General features: G+C 54.7%; 1 protein-coding gene across 1 annotated transcript in view; it reads right to left on the reverse strand.

Moving 5' to 3' along the window:
- The window catches only part of Col22a1 (collagen type XXII alpha 1 chain), an 88,418-nt gene that overhangs the window by 5,604 nt on the left and 61,730 nt on the right, over positions 1-21,084 (reverse strand). Inside the window, exons 24-34 of the mRNA XM_069991844.1 lie at positions 20,973-21,026; positions 17,451-17,492; positions 16,245-16,277; positions 12,498-12,551; positions 12,245-12,298; positions 11,269-11,322; positions 10,405-10,458; positions 9,372-9,425; positions 6,815-6,901; positions 5,113-5,157; positions 3,582-3,659 (exon numbers count right to left, since the gene is read on the reverse strand). Coding sequence (XP_069847945.1) covers positions 3,582-3,659; positions 5,113-5,157; positions 6,815-6,901; positions 9,372-9,425; positions 10,405-10,458; positions 11,269-11,322; positions 12,245-12,298; positions 12,498-12,551; positions 16,245-16,277; positions 17,451-17,492; positions 20,973-21,026 — 609 coding nt within the window. The remainder of the gene's footprint in view (positions 1-3,581; positions 3,660-5,112; positions 5,158-6,814; positions 6,902-9,371; positions 9,426-10,404; positions 10,459-11,268; positions 11,323-12,244; positions 12,299-12,497; positions 12,552-16,244; positions 16,278-17,450; positions 17,493-20,972; positions 21,027-21,084) is intronic.

Below are 21,084 nucleotides of genomic sequence, written 5' to 3' on the forward strand. Positions count from 1 at the left end.
TCCCCCTTTATCTACATGTCTAAGATTCCACAGGCCCTTGCATGACGTGCCAGGAGTAGGCCTCATGCTGGGCTGAAATCTCAGGGAGTCTTGGAACCTGCCCACAACTAGTGCTTGAGTTATGAGAAAACCACAATCAGTGTGTGGTGTCATGGGTCATGGCTGGGAGATGCTGAGAGCCTCCTGTTTGGGTGTATCTACTCTTTAGTAAAACATCTGAAAGGTTTCCTTGTCTGCAAACAGGGCCTATATAGGCTATCAGTCTTCAGTTACCAGTTTCTTGCTAGTCTTAGGCTCTTCGGTAATGAGAGGACAGAAAATGAGGAACACCTTCTCAGTCCAGAAGGTGTTACTTCTACCTCCTGCTTACCCAAGGTACTGCAGACACTGCTGGTGTCTGACCATGGGGAAACGGAGGATCAGACTGGGAAGAAGCAGGTTCTGAGTTTGGTGGCTACCAGCAGGAGCCCTGTCCTAAATAGCCCACTCTCGGTGCCAGGGAGGCCCATGGACACTTTGATCTTCCCCAGGCTGGGCTAAAGCTCATTTTCAGCACTTCAAACCTTGCTAAAGGAAGATCAGAGACAACTTGAAGATTAAAGGAAATTTCCTTTTCTTGCGAGAATGTTTTGAAGAAGGCCAAGATCTCAAATAGCTATGTGGCTGTTCATGCCCTCCTGTTCAATGATGGGACGGAGAGAGCCGACTGAGCCCCAGGTCCCCCCTTTCACAGGGGCAGAGCTGGCCCTGGTCCCCAGGAACTGGAGCATAGCACCAGGCAGAGAATCACTTCCTAGCAGATCTACCCCATCTGCGCCTCCACTGAGCCAAGGCAGTGGGAATGTGTAAGTCCTGCTCACACTATGGAAGCCACGAGGTGAGGTGCCACCAATGACAAGCGGCTTCTAAGGATGGGAAAGTCCATCTACTCCCTGGCCCAGCTCCTACACAGGCTGGGTAACACGAGCCTCAGCCCTGTGTCTTCAGAACTTCACACGGTTCACCTCGAGGCCACCAGAGCAGCAGATGGCTCACTCCATCCTCATCTTAACTGGGCCTAGCAGCCCAGCCACCACCTGCTGCAGGCACCTGCCCCAAGACCCCCTTTCTACACCGTGGAATGTGAGGCTGATGCTCTGGCTGGCCAGGTGTGGCTGGGAACACCACTGAGCAATGATGGGTGTTGGCACACCAACACTACAACTTGATCATTCCGAGACCATACCATGCAGTCATGCAGGGGTTAGCGGAGTGAGCCAGAGCACATCTTCTCATTAACATGATCTCCCTGGGTACGCTCTCTGTCTCTGTCTCTCCCTCTCTGTCTCTGTCTCTCTCTTTTTTCTCTCCTCTCCCCTCTCTCCTCCCATGTTCCCCCCTCTTCTCTGTTCTCTCTCCTCTCCACCTCTCATTTCTGGATGACTTCCTGAATAAACGCCTCACTCTTGAAACTCCCAACAGTGGAGATGATGCTTTGACCCCCAGAGGATCAGACTGACCTATGACTACTCAGCAAACAGAGGCAGCATTCTTGTCCCGGGCAGCCGTACAACCTGACACCCCCCGCCCCGCTTCCTCACCCGCTGTGCACGCCTGCTCTCCACACACCCTTGAACTCTCCCCACAGATTTCCATCGAGTGTCCAGGCTGGGAGCCAAAGAGAAGATTTATGACAAGTCAACCAGGTTCCATCCACCAAGGAAGCTTTTAATAAGCCAAAGTGGAAGAAAGACACTTGAAACAGTTGATTTACAACCTGAGGCTTGGCCAATGTGTAGGTGGAATCACTTAAGCAGGAAGATATTTCATGGCGACTTTAGCGGACTCGCAAGTGGGAGGTGGGCCCAGCTGTCCCGTTCTGCTGCCTGGCTCTCTGATTAAGTGTCTGGCATAGTGAAGTTGTGGGGAGTAGACAGGACACAGAAAACCTTGTTAAACAAGAGCGTGCCACATCCAGGCCTAGGCCTGTAGTTTGACATACGGTCAGTTCTCTCTAGTCTAACAGGAATTCCACCCTTCACTCTAGGGAATGGAGCTGGACCCTAAGGAGGACTTCAGAAATAAGAAGTCTGGACTACTTAGCTTCCTTTGCCTTGATCTTTTGCCACATTGTTTCTCCAGTTACTAGACAACAACAAAGAGACAGGATAAAAGGCAAAGTTGATCATGTCATGAAGTAGAGGGCTCTGTCTGTCAGAAATTCTTGGCTGAAAATTTCTTTTAAGGCAAACGGTTCAATCCAAAAGGATTCCGCATGCTGGAATCCCAGGGACCCGGGGGAAGACAAAGCGTCACCTGACCCTGTCACACTTGGAATGGTACGCATGCCCAGCAGTGGAACAGAAATGGGTGGCCTCAGGAATCCTTCTTGAGAAGGACAGAGAACAAAGGCTGGAGGATTTGGAGAGCCACGCAAGAAGCCTAGGACTACACTGAGATGTAGAACAAGAACACAGAAGAGAGGAAAGAGGTATCTGTGAGTGAGACTGTGAATCATAGCGTCAACATATCTTCCTATTTCTGGCAACACTGGGGAGGTAAGGGTTGAGCTCCGGCCTTGTACGGGTTGGGGAGGCCACGCCCCAGCCCTCTGTGCGGGAGGACTCACTAGCTTTTCTCATTTGTAAATGCCAGACTGGATTCAAACATGATCTTGTCTCCACCTCCCCAGCAGCTATGACTACAGGTATGAGTGCCCGGGCCCACCCTTAGGTTTCCATCCTTCTTTGAGAGTTACAGGTGAAGAATGACAGCTGCGTTTCCTAATGAGAAACCAAGAGAGACTAGACCACATACTGTGATGTTCGAGGGAAGGTGAAGGGGAGGTCAGGAAACCACCGGTGGAAGAGCCATAAAACCATTGCTCAGGGAAATGTCTGCTTTCCATGAAAAACCATTATGTTTCAGGGCCAGATATACTGCCTATGGACAAAGTGAGTCTTCAATTTCTGCAAGTACTCAAGTATTGCAGAGAAAGAACATTGAGAGCAATCCTTGACTCGGATGAGACCTGGACTTCATTGATCCAAATGAGCACTTGTCACTTAGAGGTTTTACAAATTCTTATAATTACACCTCTAGGGGTCTTCACAAGCACACAGGGCAGCGGGTGGGAAGGACACGTTAAAATCAGTCATATAAAACGGATTGGTAGATTGCATTTCAGAAGCATGACCTCATGTCTATTTTTGCCTTACTAATTAGAACAAGCAGGATGATGAACTCTTTTCTGCCTGAAATACATGAAAACACACGGTTTGTCCACTTCAGCTTCCTTTCCACCCAGCTCCACGTTGTTGGCTATGCTTCCTTCCCTCGAAGAGGGGATGAGGAATTGTCTTTGCCTTTCGTTAAACTCTAGTGATATTCGTTGACCTACCTTTGAATCAGACAAGTCTTGGCTTCTGCATAAGCTATGTTCTTATTCTTATAAAAGGTACACTACGTTTTACACCCATGTCAGCTGTGTGCACCCATCTGGCCCCAAGACCTCATTCGCTGAAACAGCAGCCATCAGAGCTAGCACGCTGTGGCGGCCTGGCCCAGGCACAAGCAAAAGCATTGGTTGAATCAACACTCACAGGAGGTCCAGCAACCCCAATGCCTGGGTCTCCACGGCTACCAGGAGAGCCAGGGATCCCAGGTGCTCCTCGGTCTCCCTGAAAGAGAGAGAGGGAGGGAGGAGTGGTCAGTGCTATAAGGAGATGATCAAGGTGTAGTCGGTAGAAGAGCGCTCTTCCTTAGATCCTAACTGCTCTCTTCCAATCCAGTTCCCATCCCTGTACTCTGAGATTTCCCATGATGCACCCAGGGAGCCCATCCTCCAGACAGGCCCAGCCTTACGTGTGATGTGGTGTCAATGGTCCAAATCCACTGTGCCCTCCTGCCCCCACCAAACTATCATTCCTCTCTTGTAGCCACACACGCATTCATGTTCCAACTCCAGGTCCCCGATCACCAGAAAATCCACTTGTCAATCTGCCAAGAATTTACCAGTGCCTTCCGTGTTGTGGGAGTGGCGGAGGGACCCAGGGCTGATTGAGGTCACACTTTGTTTCAAGTGTTAAAGGTTCACTGTGTGGATTTGGCCTGGGTTTAAGTTCTGGCTTCACTATGTAAGAACTTTAGGAAAGTAAATAATGCTCTGAAAGCAAGTTTCTTCATCTATAATAGAAGCAGCCACACCAGCCACTCTTACTAAGTGAGACAGACACACAGAGCCTGCAGCCGGTGCCTGGCCCACGGCACAAGCTAGCTGGTGTATTTGCAGCTCTGCTGCTCACCTGCCTGCCGGGATAAGAGGAGGCTCAGACTGGAGCCAGGACTGGCCAGGACTGCCACTGAGGCTGGTAGTGACTCCTTACCGACGTCCGGGCGGGCTCACAAACTCCTCTCAGCAGTGTCTCCCTTCTCTGTCCCCTCTGCCACTGCATACCAAGTATGGAAGCACCACTGGATTTGAGCATGAGACCCAAGATATCCACCTGGTCTGGAACCCCACACAACAGGAGCCCCTGAAGACCCCGTGCGAATGAGAAGTGGACCCGCACTGCGAGAAGCCTCTGACGTGCGGAGATCACGTGTGACCGAAATCACGCGGACCACGTGAGACTCCTGGGATGGGGGAAAGCCAGTGAGTGTCTCTGGCAATTTCACACAGTAGGACTGTATGAGGTGGTGTGTGTGTGTGTGTGTGTGTGTGTGTGTGTGTGTGTGTGTGTGTGTGTGTGTGTGTGTGTGTGTGTGTGTGTGTGTGTGTGTGTGTGTGTGTGTGTGTGTGTGTGTGTGACTCCTGGGATGGGGGAAAGCCAGTGAGTGTCTCTGGCAATTTCACACAGTAGGACTGTATGAGGTGGGGTGTGTGTGTGTGTGTGTGTGTGTGTGTGTGTGTGTGTGTGTGTGTGTGTGTGTGTGTGTGTGTGTGTGTGTGTGTGTGTGTGTGTGTGTGTGTGCATCATTTCAAGATCACAGTGAAGTGCCCCCGGAACCTCCAGCCAATGGGTGTATGAGAAGCGGAGGGAAGTGGGAGTGGTCGGAGAGGAGCTCACAGCACAAAGTCCCCACGGCCCCTCCCTAGAAGGGCCCATGCGCCATTTGCGTGCCAGCACTTACCTTGGTTCCTGGAGGGCCAGGGAAGCCGGGGGAGCCTCGCAGCCCCTGGGGAAGGGAGAGACACAGGGCAGGTGTGAGGTGTGAGCCAGCACTGGCCGTCCCATTGGCAGCCACGCTCTGCTGGGGGCGGGGCAGACGCCCTGACTTGTGTGAGCCACGTGGGACTCCGGCCTCCACGTGAGCAGAAGCACCTCGCCTGCCTCTCAGTCTACTTTTTCCGCTTAAGATTAGTGAGGGGGAGGGGAGAGCATGCAGGCAAGAATTCACTGTCCACACCACAGAACTGAGAAATGCGAGGGAAGGGTGGGTGGAAGCGGGGCGAAGGCGTTCAGCTGTTGAGCCAGATCAGGGGTGACTGGGAGCGGTGGGTGAGAATGTGGGAAGGCGTGGTGACATGGAGCTAGCCGCACTGTATTCGTAAACTGCCTCAGTGAGTGGCGACTCCTTTGTACCACAGTTCAATATGACCAGCTTCCCACAGGTGACTGGAAAGCTGGGCTTCAGAGCAGGGCGCACCTGATCCAAAGCCAGATCCCTATTCTTCTTGGCTGTGCTTAGAGCCCTGGGGTAGCTCTGGAGGTTTGTTCGGTTCAGCACTCACGGACACAGTACTTACGAGGGTTCCTCTCTGCTCCTGCCCGTGACTGTCCTGACCACGGGTAACTTATTTCACGACAGCCTCCCTCCATCACCAGAGGCTCAGAGGCCCAGACTGGTGGCCACATCTTGGCATGGCCAGCGCCGGGCTGGGCCTGCCCTGCAGCGAGCAGTCCGCGTGGCTGCACTGGCCTGAAGTCAGCGCCCACACCCGGCAAAGCTACTGCTTCGCTTCCCGGCATTTCAGGTAAACCATGCTCAGCCACAGTCCAACAACGGTAAGTGGAAGGACTCAGAGATAACCAATGCGTTCTAAACGGCTTTCGGTGCAGTAGATGGTTGTAACTGTTTTATTGTATTGTTGTGTTCGCGTCTTACTGTACTTAACATATAAATGATGTTTTGCCATAGACTTGTGTGACTAGGGGAAGCATGGGGCGCGTGTCTTTATGTAGGACACAGAGTGTTATCCGTGGCTTCATGACTGGGGGGGTGAGGGGGGCGGCAAAGCAGGTGCAGAAAATGCCGTTCACCCCAGACCTCACCTTTCCCAACTGGGCCCAGCTTACTGGCACTGACTACAGTGCTTCTTTATTTCTGTTCCTTTTCCTTTTCCACTCTATTTTCTCCAGGCATAGAAACATGTTCCTGATACACATAGACATCGACATAGACACAGACACACAGACAGACATACTCTCACACACACACTCACACACACTCACACACACTCACACACTCACACACACTCACACACACACACTCACACACACTCTCAGACACACTCACACACATACACTCACATCACACACACACACATACTCACACACTCACACACACACTCACACACACACTCACACACTCTCACACACACTCACACACACTCTCACACACACACACACACTCACACACTCTCACACACACATACACTCACACATACTCACACACACATACACACTCACACATACTCACACACACATACACAGTCACACACACTCACACACACATACACACACTCACACACACACTCACACACACTCACACACTCACACACACACACACACACACACACACACACACACACGGGCGCGTGTGAGCTGCTTACCGGTTCGCCGTCCTTCCCCTTCCCGGGTGGCCCGGGATCACCCCGCGGCCCCGCTGGCCCTGGGCGCCCTTCTTCGCCTGCTGTTCCCTGGGGAGAAAAGTAGACAATTTCCAGGGTCCGCATTAGGCCGAGTTCAGCTTCCAGTGGGAGCCGCCCCTGCAGCGGACAGACTTCCTGGGGTGGCCGTGATGGAAAATGAAAGGCAGGCGGGCCTGGATGGCACAGAAGTGGGCAGCACCCGCTCGCACTGAATTGCTGAATCGCACCCTCCCAAAGCCACATGTTAAAGTGCCACCGGTTAAGTTTAAAGGAGGTCATCCCGGGGTGGGAGCCACTGGGCTCTCGGATGAGGTCCCTGGGGACAGACCCGGGAAGGGCAGATGTTGAGAAGCGGTGGAGGGAAGACGGAGGTTGCAAAGGGAAGAGCGTGCCGGGTCAGGTCCGCCTCGTGGCCCTCCCTCCAGGACCCGGCCTGGGACGGCCTGGTCTGGGATTCTCGTCCCCACGGTAAATCTCCATTGCTCTGAGATCTGTCATTGTGCAGCCCGCGAGAGCAACGTGACACAGGGAAGCCCAGAGGATTCGGATGGCGGCCTGCAGCCACCTCTCACCCACGCAGGGAAAGGCTGCCACTGCTCCAGCCTGGCAGGGGCTCCTCAGGTCCTGCTCAGCCGCTCTGGGCGGGGCCTGCCTGTGTGTTCCTTCACCAGATCGCTCCGTTGGGAGAGAATCAGACAGATGGAGAGATGGAGAGCATGGGCGAGGAGCTGCTGAGCAAGCAAGGCTTTGAACTTGCAACAGGACAGTTGCTCGTCTGTCCTCAAAGCTACATGCAGCTTCGGTGTGAAATACTGGGTCAAACCCAACAGACAGACACACCTTTATTTCCAGACAGCAGTCCTGATGTTTAAATGTCCCAGCTCTCCTCTGATGGAGGAGGCTGAAGTCTGGCAAGCCTTGGATGGAGAGGGTCTCCCCAGGCCCACAGCCCGCAGCCTTCCCGGAGGCCGCCACTGGGCTTGGGAGAAAGAACATTGTAGCGAGCCCCAGAAGTTCCCTGGGCGCGCTGCGGAGAACGAGAAGGGGTGTGGCTCCCCCTAGTGGCTGAATGGGCCAACAGCCCACTGGACTTCTGGGTTTGGAATGCTCAAACCTTTAAACATCTTAGTGATTGGAATTTAACCTTGACATCTCAGTCACCCCTTCTAGGCTCACCAGCTCGTGTGTGACATAGGGTCCCCCACCCTTGGCACTGTCAGGGAAGAGCAGAGAGGGCTGCCGTTCCTTTGCGTGTCCCCATTCATTACTGCAGTCTGAGATGGTATCCTAAAACTTTCGTGTGCACGTTGCCTATAAGGATTGTTACTGAGCCTGTGATCAGCTAACAGCCTGCACTCCACTCCCCCCTGCCCCATCTGGCTCATCTTTGTTCTTTCTAAAATAAATTGGAAAGATGTATTTTTTTTAATGGAGCCAAAATGCAAACTCTGCATCTATTCTTGTTAAATTTTATATAAAGATACGAGAAAGTGATCCGTCCCTGGAAAAGTGTCAGCAAACGCAGACTGCGAGGAACCTGGATGGAGAGTTTGGATAACGGTGCTGGGAGAGGCATCTGCAGACGCTCTGTCAGGAGAGAGGGTGTGTGTGTGTGTGCCACCAGCCCCGAGCCTCTGTCCTCTGCCGGCCCCACGGCCTTGCTCCACCCCAGCCTACCCTGAGCACCTGCTCCCCGCTCTCAGCTCGGCTTCATCACTTTGGGTTCCGGGTAGCTCTGAGCATCCTCGTGAGGATGCCAGTCCAGGAGCCAGGGTCTTTCAGACCGGTTGATTCTTGCACTCTGAGGTTTCCAGTAGAATCCCTGGTCTTTACCTACTCTGTGCCAGTATCCATTTTTTCCTCCAGCGGTGACAACTAGCCATGTCAGAAGGAGGCAGGCTGCGCCGGGAACAGACCCCCATCTCCTCCCTCCCCTCCCCTAGTGTAGAGCTGCAGAACCAAGACTTGGAAGCTGGCGTGCGTCCTGGGTTTGAATCCCACGCGACTCCCTCGGTGCATTCCAATGAGCACTTTGGGTTTCCACGGCTCTGGCTCCGTATCACCAAGAAGGCGTTCTCAAGAGCACAGGCTGACAGACGCGTGCGGTGGGGTTTCAGTGGGCGTGGTTTGCTTCCTCAGTCTCTGGGGCTCGTCTGTCCCTGGTGGACGCTGCTTCTCCCTTCCTGCCACACTTTGGGGAAGGTGGTGTTCCCCCGCCCCCCGATCGCAGGTGCACAATGGAGAGCCTGGCCACGGTGCCAGAGCAGGCGGGGCGTGCGGTCACACACACCTGGCTCAGCAGCTCTCCAGCTGGGAGACATGAGCAAATCAATTCGCGCTGAGCGTCCATCTCCACAGCTATCAAGGAGCGGGAGGGTTAGAGGAGAGGGCGGGGAGCCACAGGGCCTTCTCTGCCTCCTACTCATTCCGATTTGTGGGTCCTAACCCAGGCCCCGCGTGGCAGGGGGTGCTCTACTGCCACCGAGGCCTCCAGGCCGAGGGCATGCATGGTGCTCACCTTCTCACCCCGCTCGCCATCTTTCCCCGGCGGGCCTCTGATTCCCGGAGTGCCCTAAAGAAAGGAAGGTTATTCACACAGTCAGCTGGAAACACAGCATGAGCAACTGAAATCAGTCCTACGGGGGACCTGGGGACCCCCTGAGCCTACCTAAAGGTGGAAGAGCCTGGCTCTGTGCTGTCCACCCAGGGCCACTCTTGGGTGGGGCCACTAGCCACCTGCACAAGGCCAGACAAAAGGCTCATGCGAAAGAAGTTGATGCAGACACTGAGGGACAGGAAGGGTGGAGCGGGCAAGACAGCCAGCGCGTTCCGTACGCACTTCCTGCCTGTGTGGCCTGGGGTCAGGAGAGTCACTCCCTACCCATGGGGGCCATCACGCCAGCAATGCCCGAGAACGTCTTCGGGGCCAGCATTTGTCCTCTAAAGGCAGATGATTATTACTTGGAGAGGTGTGATGAATGTGTAGGACTCACCTCACACTACAGCGGAGAATAAACTGTCTCGGCCCCTGGCGAGATGTCAGTGTGTTTTATTAAAGAACATTCAAGTCTAAATCAATGTTGATGGTGAACCGTGAAGCTGGGTCGTCAGAGACGCTCTGGGCCTCTGCATCTGAGCTGGAGAGGTCGGACCTCCGCACACCAGAGGAGGCAGGGCCCAAAAGGTGACTCAGCACAGCCTGTGCACCCCGCAGGGGAGGGCAGAGGCCTCCAGGAGCCCGGCCCGTGTCTACTGCCCGTCAGTGGAGAGCTGGGTCTGAATGCCCATGGGGAACAGGCAGCAGGCGCCCTGTGACCAAACTCTTTAAGTTCATTTTGGTTGTCTAAACGTCTCCACGTTTCTTCTAACACCAGCAAAAGGCACAGACTTCTCCAACCCCAACACTTCATTTACCACCCAGAGGGTTGAAGCAACCCTAGCAGGATCACTGGTGACACAGGTCACCAATCCCAACTCCCTCCCTGTGAACCCAGGACACTGAGAGACGGAAACAATAGAAGATACCAAGGGCCCAGGGCCCAGTTACTCACCGCACTTCCTGGGGGACCACTGACACCGGGGGGTCCTGCAGGCCCAGGAGCACCCTAGCCAGAGACACAGCACATGAGAAAGGCCAGAAGTCTCGATTAGAAACAGCTGAACCTAGCCATGCTCTGTGCCCGTCCCTCATGCAGCTCATTGGAACTTGCTAGCACAGCCTCCCACCGGATATCCCCTCCCCAGAGAAGCCAGGCCTCACGCGTGGGCTTCCGGCACAGAAGAGAAAAACAGGGAGCAGAAGGACACTGCCCAAGCACAGAATAGGAGGGTGAGGAAGCCAGGACGCGAGGCTGGGCCAGGAGCACAACCCCTAACAGCACGTGAGGATTGCAGGCGTGTGAATGCCCTGCCCTCCGCCCGAATTCTAACTGGGGAGGAAAGGAACACTGAAGACAGAGCAAGCTGCTCAGAGCCGACCTGGATAGAAAAGGTCCATGAGACAGATCAGTCCAAAGACACTCAAGAGAGAGAGAGAGAGAATAGGGCCGGGCCAAGGCAGACTGTGGGTTGGACAGGAATTTCTCATAAATGTGTGGAGAGTGATATCCTGGGCTTGTGGTCAGTTGCTTGCTCACGGAAGACCACAAAGTCCGCATGGAACACAGCAGGTCTGCTTTTAGCCTGCACCATGATGAAGATGCCATTCCCAGAGAGAGGGCACCCAGGAGGAGGAACAGTGCTGTGTGTGTGTGTGCATGTGTACATGCGCGTGTGCACACACGTAAGGAAAGACATTTCTCTGTTAGACTGAAGACCAAAGCGTGTCCCCTTGTGCTCCCTGCTCAGGCCCGGTCCCCGTCCTGGTCTCCTCTCTGTCCGAGGGAAGCAGGTGGCACACAGGACACAGGACTTACAGGACTCCCAGCTGCTCCAGGGGCCCCGTGGGAGCCATCTTGTCCCTTGGCGCCCTGTGCAGGAGACAGAAAGAAAGGTCAGAGGTCAGAGTCCTTCACCCTCAAGGCAAGAAAGTGTCAGCAAGCCCCAACACGTCAAAAATCAGATGATCCACACAGAAGCCCCGGGAGCAGCTCTCACGCACATGGAATGGCACCTGCGCTGCCATGGGGCCTTGTCCTCACCCTCACCACGGCCCCCAGTGCCACCAGACCCCCACCGCGGCGCAGAGGGTAGTAGCACGGCCAGACAGAAGCTCCCGGGATCTCGGCTGGACAGGCCAGTCCACCAGGCCCTCTGTGCTGTCTGGATTCCTCCAGACAATCTGAAAAATCGCTAGGAACCATCCACAGCGGCAGCGCACACGGGGAGGGAAGAAAATGCAGTCAAAATGCCACCGTATGCCAGGCATCCTCTACGCCAAGGCTGCTGACTGAGAGGAGGGGAAGTGATTTTCTGATTGTGAGGACATGTCTCTTGTGACACACGTGGGACTCAGGGCTAACTCCGCCCAGCGATGACAAGACAGAGTAAGGAGGACAGAGCCTGGCCCAGCCCCCAGGGACTGAGTTATGGAGGAGCTGGGATGTGTGAGGACCTAGCACCAGGCCACAGCACCCTCTGGTGGTAACTAGAGAAATGCCAGACGAGGATACGGACGAAGGCAAAGAGCACATAGGGATTTCAAACCCCTGGAAAGGGGCTGGGAAGGTGGCTTAGTGGTAGAGCACTTGCCTTGCTTGCATGAGGCTCTGGGTTCGATTCCTCAGCACCACATAAACAGAAAAGGCCAGACGTGGTGCCGTGGTTCAAGTGGTAGAGCGCTACCTTTGACAAGAGCTCAGGGACAGTGCCCAGGCCTAGAGTTCAAGCCCCAGGACCAGCGAAACACTCCCTCCCCCCTCCCCCAAAAATGTGGAAAGTGAGCTTTCTTACCGGAGGTCCAATGGGTCCCCAAAGCCCCGGGTCTCCAGGACGGCCCTGTGGTCCCTGAAATGAGACAGTCTGTCCGTCAAGCGGCTCATCACCCTGGTTCCCGCACACGGGCTGTGGTGTGGGCATGCACAATGGGTACAATCTGAGCCAGGATGTGCACCAGGTCCGGCTGGGCTCCTGGCTGGACAGTGCGGCTCGTGCCTGGAGCTGGCTGGCTCCCAGGTGGGAGCACGTGCAGGGCACTGGCACTCACCACTTCCCCGGGCACACCGGGATCGCCCTTCTCTCCTTTGGGCCCTTGTTCTCCCTGTGGGTGGAAAGCATGGAGAACAGGTCACTGGGCTGCAAGCGGACCTCCCACTCCTTCCTGTGTACACACTCCTCCTCCCACCCTCAGCTTAGCACAGGCTCCTCCCATCAGTGGACGGGCCTGCAGGGTCTTCACCTCCCCAAGGGGGAGTCCTGGGGCTCAGGCCTCTACCCTCCCACTCTTCCGGGACTCTGATGGATTCTGACTCCTCTTTCCTACTGAGGGTGGGACCCTCTTCCTTGAGAAAGGAGGTAGGTCCCCCACACATCCAAGTCCTACTGTTAGGGACCCCCAGAGTCCAAACTCTTCTCCGTGGCAGCTGCTAAGTTTCAGCTTTACACATATTGGTGTGGCCTGGCCTGTGTCCCCTCCAGCTCGGCACCTGCAGAGAGGCGGATCATCGGGGATGATGATGGGGAGAATTCCCAGAGGAGGAAAGGGCTGTCACGGGCCACTTCTTGAGGGAGATGGGACCACTCTTTGTCAACAGGACCTGGGGCTGAATCCCATGCTTGGCATGGTCTGACAGATGAAGGGACAGGTTGGAAAGACAGTGCCTTGGGTGTGCTCAGACTGAACTCCTGGGGGTGAGTGAGGCCCACCTCCTAGGATGCTTAGAAGGACACGAGATCATCCACAGCCCACAGGGGACAGGGGGGAGGAGGGAGGACTGGCGGGAGGCTATTTGAAGGCAGCTGGGTGTTTGCCAAGGCTTCAGGGCCACCCTGCAGCAGAGGGGCAGGCATGGGTAGCCGTAAAAGAGACCCTGCTGCAGAGTTTTGTCGACTGGCTTAGGCCTTGACTGGTTTCATATCTGCCACAGGCATCACAGAAGGCATGGCAGAGAGGGGCTCCTTGCAGGGGCAGGAACAACACAAGTGCGTTCATGCAGAAGGTCTGCACATGGACGTAGAGTGGTTTCCTCAAAGAGCAGTATCTCTCACTAGGAGAGATACTGGGTTTGCCTTCTGCAAGCAGAGAAACGGGATGAACATTCGCTTCAAACATGGGCAGGAGTCTTGCCTGGGCAGGAAGCTTACAAATGAAGGCTCTGGAAAGAAGGAGGGCTGGGGGGGGGGGGGACCCTGGAGGACACCTGGGGCAGATGCTAGTGACTCCATTGGAGACTGTGGCACCACCTGGTGGTGGTCTCACTCGGCTCTGGGTCAATGCAGGGACAAATTCAGGAGCCGGCCAGCAGCTCCCGCCTACCCTCCACTCCAACCTCCTCTCTGGCCACCAGCTGGCACCGGGCATGGGGTCTGTCCGCCACTCTCAGGACTACTCTCAGGGGTGGCGTCCCACCCCTCGGGGCTGTCCTTGGATTACATGAGGCTGCATCTGCCATGTGTCCAGGGGGAGATTCCCACAGACACAGCTCATTCCCGCCCCTGGAATGGCCCCGGGGAACAGGAAGAAACATGGCTAATTCCACAAGGACATGACTCCAGCGTGTTTCTTTCCTGGGACACTTCACACAGAGAGGACTTGCAGAGCGGCTGGGACCTTCCGGTCACCAGCGAGGGTTCAGGGGACACACAGGGAGGAGGCCGCTGTCAGGAACGAGACTGCAGGGAGCAGGAAGGTAAGCGTGGGATGCGTGAGTGCTAAGGAGAAAGCACGCACCACAGGCAGGCCACCTAAGACCTGCCCGGGGCCCGGGACGCAGGTGCTCTATCTACAGGTGAAGAACGTATGGCCATGGCTGCCTGCTCCTATTGCACCCACTGTCAGCCAGTGTCCACGTCAGTCACACCAAAGCCCATATCTGGACTCTCAAAAGACTCCCTTGAAGGGAGAGGAGTTGAACCTGGCTGTGCCAGTCCAACATGGCCACTTCGGAGCCCGCCCTCATCCCTAGCCTCGGATCCCTCCTGGAGTTCTCCTCTGTAATCCCTAACCCTGTGACTAGCCAGTCCCGCCTCCCCCAGCTCCAAATGCTTTCTGTGTCCAGCCGGTATCTCTGAATGCCATCAGAGAGCCTGCTCCGCTCTCCGCGGGCCGGGCAGCGGCACTCCGCCATCTTCCTTGTCCATCAGCCCCTGCTCCCTTTGTGAGCATCCTCAACACTGATGAGGAAGAGAAGGAGCTGAGCTTTTCCTTCCCTCCACCTCGTCTCCCATCTTCTATTCTTCTCATTGCATAGCAAATTGTACTGTCCCTCTAAATCCCAAGTCCCCGTGTACTACTGGAAGACACACACCCATGGAGAGCAGGGAAGAGTCAAACGCAGTATCACCATCCCGAGCCATCAATGCAAACATGGGTTACCATGACAACCCCCCCCCCTGCCCCAGAGTCCTGCAATTGCCTGCTATGAAAACTTCTTTTTCTTTAGTCACAATTACCTCGCTTTGATTCAGAGAGCGGCTCCCTGGCTGCCTCAAAACCACACAGGATGTCATCACCAGGACTTAAAAGTGGAGGGCAAGGCCGTGGCCCCGATCCTCTCCTTGTGTGCTTTTCCAGGGCACCATTCTAGAAACTCTCATTTTATGGAGCCAGTCTTTTCAGAAGAGGCTGATGATGTGTAGACTAGTTTTAATCTTAAGGGCCTCTGGGGGAACCTGACAGAGGTGAAAGGGCAAATAGCACAGATAGCAGAGTTGTACTAGGAGGAGGAGGAGGAGGAGGAGGAGGAGGAGGAGGAGGAGGAGGAGGAGGAGGAGGAGGAAGCAGTGAGCTGGCCAGGCGGCCTGCGTGTGTGGGGCCAAGTCTCCAAACACAGAGACAGGCAGGGGTGTCAATTCCAGCCAGGACAACACGGCTGACTGACCCTACTCCTTACAATGACCACGAAAGACCACACTGCCTAGCAATGCCTGGCCTCCATGACTTCCTCCCTGGTTCTCCAGGGCTCAGAAATCCTTGCTTCTCCTTCTACAGGAACTTCAGCCTCTGACTCGGTCTCCTTCCACCCACTCCACTCACTTCTGGCAAAGACGGGATCTTTACCAGCTTTTAAATTGTTGAGAGAGGCAGGGATCCAGTTTACATGTGCCTACCGCAGCCTCTCGCCGCACAAAAGAAGTGAGCAGAGGCAGGAGGGGCCCTGCCTAGATGCCTGCCAGTGGCATAAAGACAAATGGAATAACCTCAGGAATAGCGCCCAGGCTCTGAGAAGGAAGGGAGGGAGGGAGGGAGAGAGGGAGGGAGGGAGGGAGGGAGGGAGGGAGGGAGGGAGGGAAGAAAGAAAAGAAAGAAAGAGAGAGAGAGAGAGAGACTCTGGCCAAGGGGAGCGGAGTGGCCGTGGCCTTGGAACTCAGATGGTTTGATTCTCACTTTTCTCCTCAGGGTTGTGGCGTCTGGCTGTCCCCCTCCCCACAGCCTCCCCACTTTCTGGGCCCCTCCTTGAAGTTCTCCCACCTGGTCTCCACCTCCGGCGGCCAGGGAACATGCCTGCCTCGACTGCTCCGTGCCCTGCAATCTCCAATGTTCCACTGCAGACCTAACTTTACCCAAAGACAGCGTGGTCTTTTCCCTGGACGCCTTGCCAACAGGATATCCTGGAATGTCCTGCCTGGCACAGGGCCATCTTCCTGCACAAACTGATCCCCCTATTAGCAGGACTAGTCACGAAGACCAGATGCCCGGATGACAGACTGAGGGAGCTCAAGCTCCCAACCAGCTCTGGGCACGGCCAGCCAGGCTGAGGGCACAGGATCATGCCAAGGTGTCACTGCTACTCACCGGCATTCTTGGGTGTGGTGTGAACAGGGATGTCTGAAAAGGAAAGCACAGAAATTAGAGGCGCCTGGCATGCCATTTTTTAAGATTCTGCTGTCTTTTCTTTTCTCTTCTGTGTGTGGGGGCGGGGCGGGGCGGGGCGGGGTGTAGGACTGACCCCAAGACGTGAACTCGCACTAGCACTTTCCCTCACTACAGAGCCATGCCCCAGCCCCTAAACCCCTGCCATCTCTGAGAAGCTTGCCAGGTGAAACAGTACAGCCTCAAGGTACTCTTTAGCTACGGGAAGCTCTGAGTCTCGGAATTCTTTCTGCAAAGCCCCCAGGAAGCGTGAAGGCACAGTAGCTGATCGGGGTGTCTGGGGTCCATGGCCTGAGCTCTAAACCCTGGGTGGTGTGGGGGTCCTTCTGCCAGCTTCTAGGACTCCATCAGTCGATGGGGGATGAACCATTCTCCCCGTGGGCCTCAGAGGCCTGAGTGGAATAGTGGAGTCTGCACGGGGCTGTGCCTTAGCACCTCCTAGTCCAGTGCTGTTGCCTGTCCTGAACCAGGCAGGGACAGAGGTGCAAAGACAGGGTGAGGGGCCCCGTTCTTTGGCTCCCCCTTTGTTTAAAGCTCACCGTTCTGGGTTCTTTAAAATGTTTAAATCCCTCCAAAGATGCCCTTTTCTCCTCTACAGTTCAAACCAGGTCACTTCAGTTGTTCTCCTCGCTTTGCCTTGCTTTCCTTGCTGGCGCTCACTTTACGTTGTGACACAGGCTGATCTTGGCCACTGAGTTATGGCAGCTACCGCCTCCCTTCGGAGGCCCTGAGCTCCCTCAAGCCTGAGGCGGGCATCGCCCGGCTTTCAGCTTTCGGCAGGGGGCCAAGGGAGCGGGGACTGCACCAAGGGACACCACGGGGTCCACCTCCAAACAGTGAGCCCCAGTGACAATAACGGCAGAAGATGAGTCCTGGATAAATGACTCCTTATCTCTGGACCTCAGTTTCCCCATATGCAACCAGGCAGAAATGTACTGTCAATCCCTAGGCACATGTTATCAGAAATAACAATCACCATTCTCATCCTTTTCTCAATAAAGTAAACCAGTAAACACAAGCGAAGAGTTGCTATTGAGGGAGTGTGTGCACACATGCGTGTGCATGTGCTGGCCAGGCGTTCCCAACGCTTCAGGAATTGGAGGAGAAAGAATTAGGAGAGCTACTCACTGTTCCAGGCAACCCGGGAGGACCTGCTGGGCCAGCTTCACCCTAGGTGAGGAAATGGAAAATAAATGACCATCCGTTCTTCTGCCAACTCTGTTTGTGCCAGAACAGATTTGATATTATCTCTACCCAAATAACCAGAACACCCTCCCTGTACCTACCTAGATATATAGAGACGATAGAGAGAGAGAGAGAGAGAGAGAGAGAGATAATGAATGGAGATTATACAGATGGATACGTATGTATCCATGGTACGTACACTCCAAATTATAAAATACTTCAGGCCCAAGTATCTACATACATTTGTATAGCTATCGATTACCTAAATCACACACTGTTCCACGGCTAGGCCCCACACCGATGGTTCTCCATAGCAGTCTGGCACTGGGGCTGTTTTCCTGTAATGTGGTGACAGCCAGCATGTGGTTTGTCACAACAACAAATATGCCCTTCAGCTGGATGACCTCTTTGACCTGCAGCTCCCTAACAGATGCCCGGAGCCCGCCTGCTCTCCTGCGAGAAGCTGGCTGTGCTGTCCGGGGCCTGAGGCCCTAGGATTATCTCTGTAAAGCACACAGGCCTACAAGTCCAGTCAGCTGGGCTTAAAAAGCAACTCTCACATTTTACCAATGACTTTCACCTGCTGTAACTCACGTCTTCGCAGACTCATAAAGACAATGATGCCTCCAGAGCCTAGCATCGTATCTGGACAAGCAAAACAACAAAGGGCAGGCTGTCACCCCTGCCAGAGAGGTTGGCAACTGCCACAAGGAGACCCTCAAGCATGGATGCCCAGCCTGTCTGTCACGTGACCGGGGCCACGTGAAGCCAGGAAGCAGGGTCTACCCTAGTCTCGTTCCTGGAACCAGCCCAGAGCCTGGCCTGAGGCCTCCTATAAATGATTACATGGACCAATGAATGAACGAAGTCAACTTAGTAAGGGCCGAGCATAACTTCATTAAGCAACAATACTATGACGATGGAGATGTGTGCCACTGTTTTGCCTGCTAGCATCTAATTCCAGGTTCTGGTTTCCACGAGTCCCTGCTGGACTCACTTGTCTCCTAGACAGCGCCCTAAGGGGTTATCCCCACAGACGGCCCCTGAGGGGTTATCTCCACAGAGGGTCCCCTGAGGGGTTACCTCCACAGACGCCCCCTGAGGGGTTACCTCCACAGACGGCCCCTGAGGGGTTATCTCCACAGAGGGTCCCCTGAGGGGTTATCCCCACAGACACCCCCTGAGGGGTTATCTCCACAGACGGCCCCTGAGGGGTTATCCCCACAGACGGCCCCTGAGGGGTTATCTCCACAGACACCCCCTGAGGGGTTACCTCCACAGACGCCCCCTGAGGGGTTATCTCCACAGAGGGTCCCCTGAGGGAATGGATTTCCCTGTCTCACCAGTGAAGACATCAAGGCATAGAAGCCTCCAGCAACAAACTCTAGAACCAGTCAAAGACTGAATGGGTTCACACTCAGACTGAAATTCCAGGGAAGGATGGGTGGGCAGAGGAGGCAGGTAGAGGGGCTACAACGCAGACAAAGAAGCTTTAGAAGACCTGTGGCATGCGGGTTAAAGTTGACAGACTGAGTTCCAATCCTGCTTTACTGTGAGTGCTTAGCTCCCAGTTGCCCACCCCCCCAGAAGTCGGGCAGCTCTGTCCCGTCTGTGCCTGATGGGGCGCAATGGACCGCACGCAGGGCAGGCACTGAAGGGAAGGGCAGAGGGGCCCTACGCAGGCCGGTCAGAAGGCGGCAGGGTTGCTTCAATGCCTGTCTGGAGTTTTGGTGGGAGGGGAAACAAATCGTGTACCATTGCCAATCTCTGGAGGTGTGGACAGGCAGCCCAGGCTCTTCGGAAGCCTGCGTGTGATCTGCCACAGGACCCGAGCCGCTCCCTGCTCACCCTCTGCTTCTGCATTCTGGGAATGGGCTCCTCACATAGAAACGGCATTTCTGAAAAGCCCAGGGAAGCAGCAGGCCTGGACGGCTCACCCACACCAGCCAGTACCAAGATGGCCAAAGGGAAGGAGGGCTGGGAACCCCATGGAGGGAAAACAATCCTCTGTGAAGGGGGGAGGCAAGGACCGTGTGGGAGGGGTCCCAGCGCCCAGGCCCCAGAGCCAGACAGGTCCGGTGTGCAGCACAGACTATGTGCGCAGCACGCACACGGACTGGGTCTCATGAGAGCCGGGATGAGGAGCTCGCTAGCTTTTCTGGGCCTCCACTTCCTTCTCTCAGAAGTGGGGACCCACTGGGTCCCACATGGACAGTGCTCAAGATAGTGCTTCACACAGTGAGTCTGCCCAGATCACTCTGGCACAGCGGGCCACTTACTCCTTCCTTCTGAGGACCTCGGGCAGAGGCATCTGGCTGCAAAGCCAGAGTCAAGTTGATGGTAAGAAGCTGGAAGCGTGGGGTGAAAAACCAATGCCATCTTTAGGGCTTATTTATTTATTTATTTTACTAGTCCTGGGGTTTGAACTCAGGGCCTAGGCTCTGTCCCTAGGCCTCTCTGTGCATAAGGCTAGCATTCTACCACTTGAGCCACAGCACCACTTCTGGTCTATAGTGTGTATGTGGTGCTGAGGAATCAAACCCAGGGCTTCATGCTTGCTAGGTGAGCACTCTACTACTAAGCCACCTTCCCAGTCCCCCAAGGCTGCCTTTCTGACTCCTGGACCAGGGCTCTTCCCACAAAGCCAGGTTCTGAGGGAGGTGTACATGTGTGTGTGTGGTAAGTGTATGCGTGCATGTGTGTGCGTGCGTGCGACATATGTAAGCTGCTGTGGCAGTAACTATGTTTGGCGAGAGGCTGAGCATGAAGCAGGAGGAGGGAGGACAGGATGAGCTACGGAGGGGCACCGCCAGGTCACGGGACAGTAGCAGGCCACAGGCTGGTCCTGTCTGTGTCCCTGCTGTCTGGGCAGGGTGACCGTCAGGCTCTCTGGGCTCTGGAGAGAGCTCCCTCTCCTCGTCTTTCCTGGCTCCTTGCTGTTTACTTACCCGGGAGTGCTTTGCTACCTCTGATTTCTTACCCTTAGCACTTTCCGTCCGTGAATTCCCCCCTCATGGCTCTCTCTCCTTCTGTTTGTCCTGAGAGCACCGCTCATCAACAGCTCCTGGCATGTGGCAGAAGGTGTTGCCAAGTGCTAATATCTATCTTATACAGCTGTGCTTGTATTCAGAGAGAGAAACTGAGAATGATGAGGACAAACATGGTACTCAGCATGAGAGAGGTACTCGAGCAAATCTCAAGCCTATGAGTACAAAAGGATGGATGGATGGATGGATGGATGGATGGATGGATGGATGACTGATGGATACATGGGATGGTAGATAGATAATGAATGGGTAGATGGGTGGATTACTACAATTCCAGAGTTTATATCTAACTTATTTTTCCCTAAAAACTTTGTCATACTTTGGCACTTTGGACAAAGGCACTCAGTAAAAATACCCAACTTTAGGAAGCAGCAGCCAGTGAGACCAGACAATCGGGATGAGAGGAAGTTGCTCTTACCTTTTCACCTCGGTCACCTTTCAGTCCAGGAATTCCCAGGTCACCTTTTTCTCCCTATTATGAAAGATACAAATATAAAACATTCTAACCCAAAGCTTAATGGCTGCCTCTT

This window comes from Dipodomys merriami, unplaced genomic scaffold (genome assembly GCF_024711535.1).
Source record: "Dipodomys merriami isolate MVZ:Mamm:240054 unplaced genomic scaffold, mDipMer1.0.p SCAF_4, whole genome shotgun sequence".
NCBI classification, from domain to species: Eukaryota; Metazoa; Chordata; class Mammalia; order Rodentia; family Heteromyidae; genus Dipodomys; species Dipodomys merriami.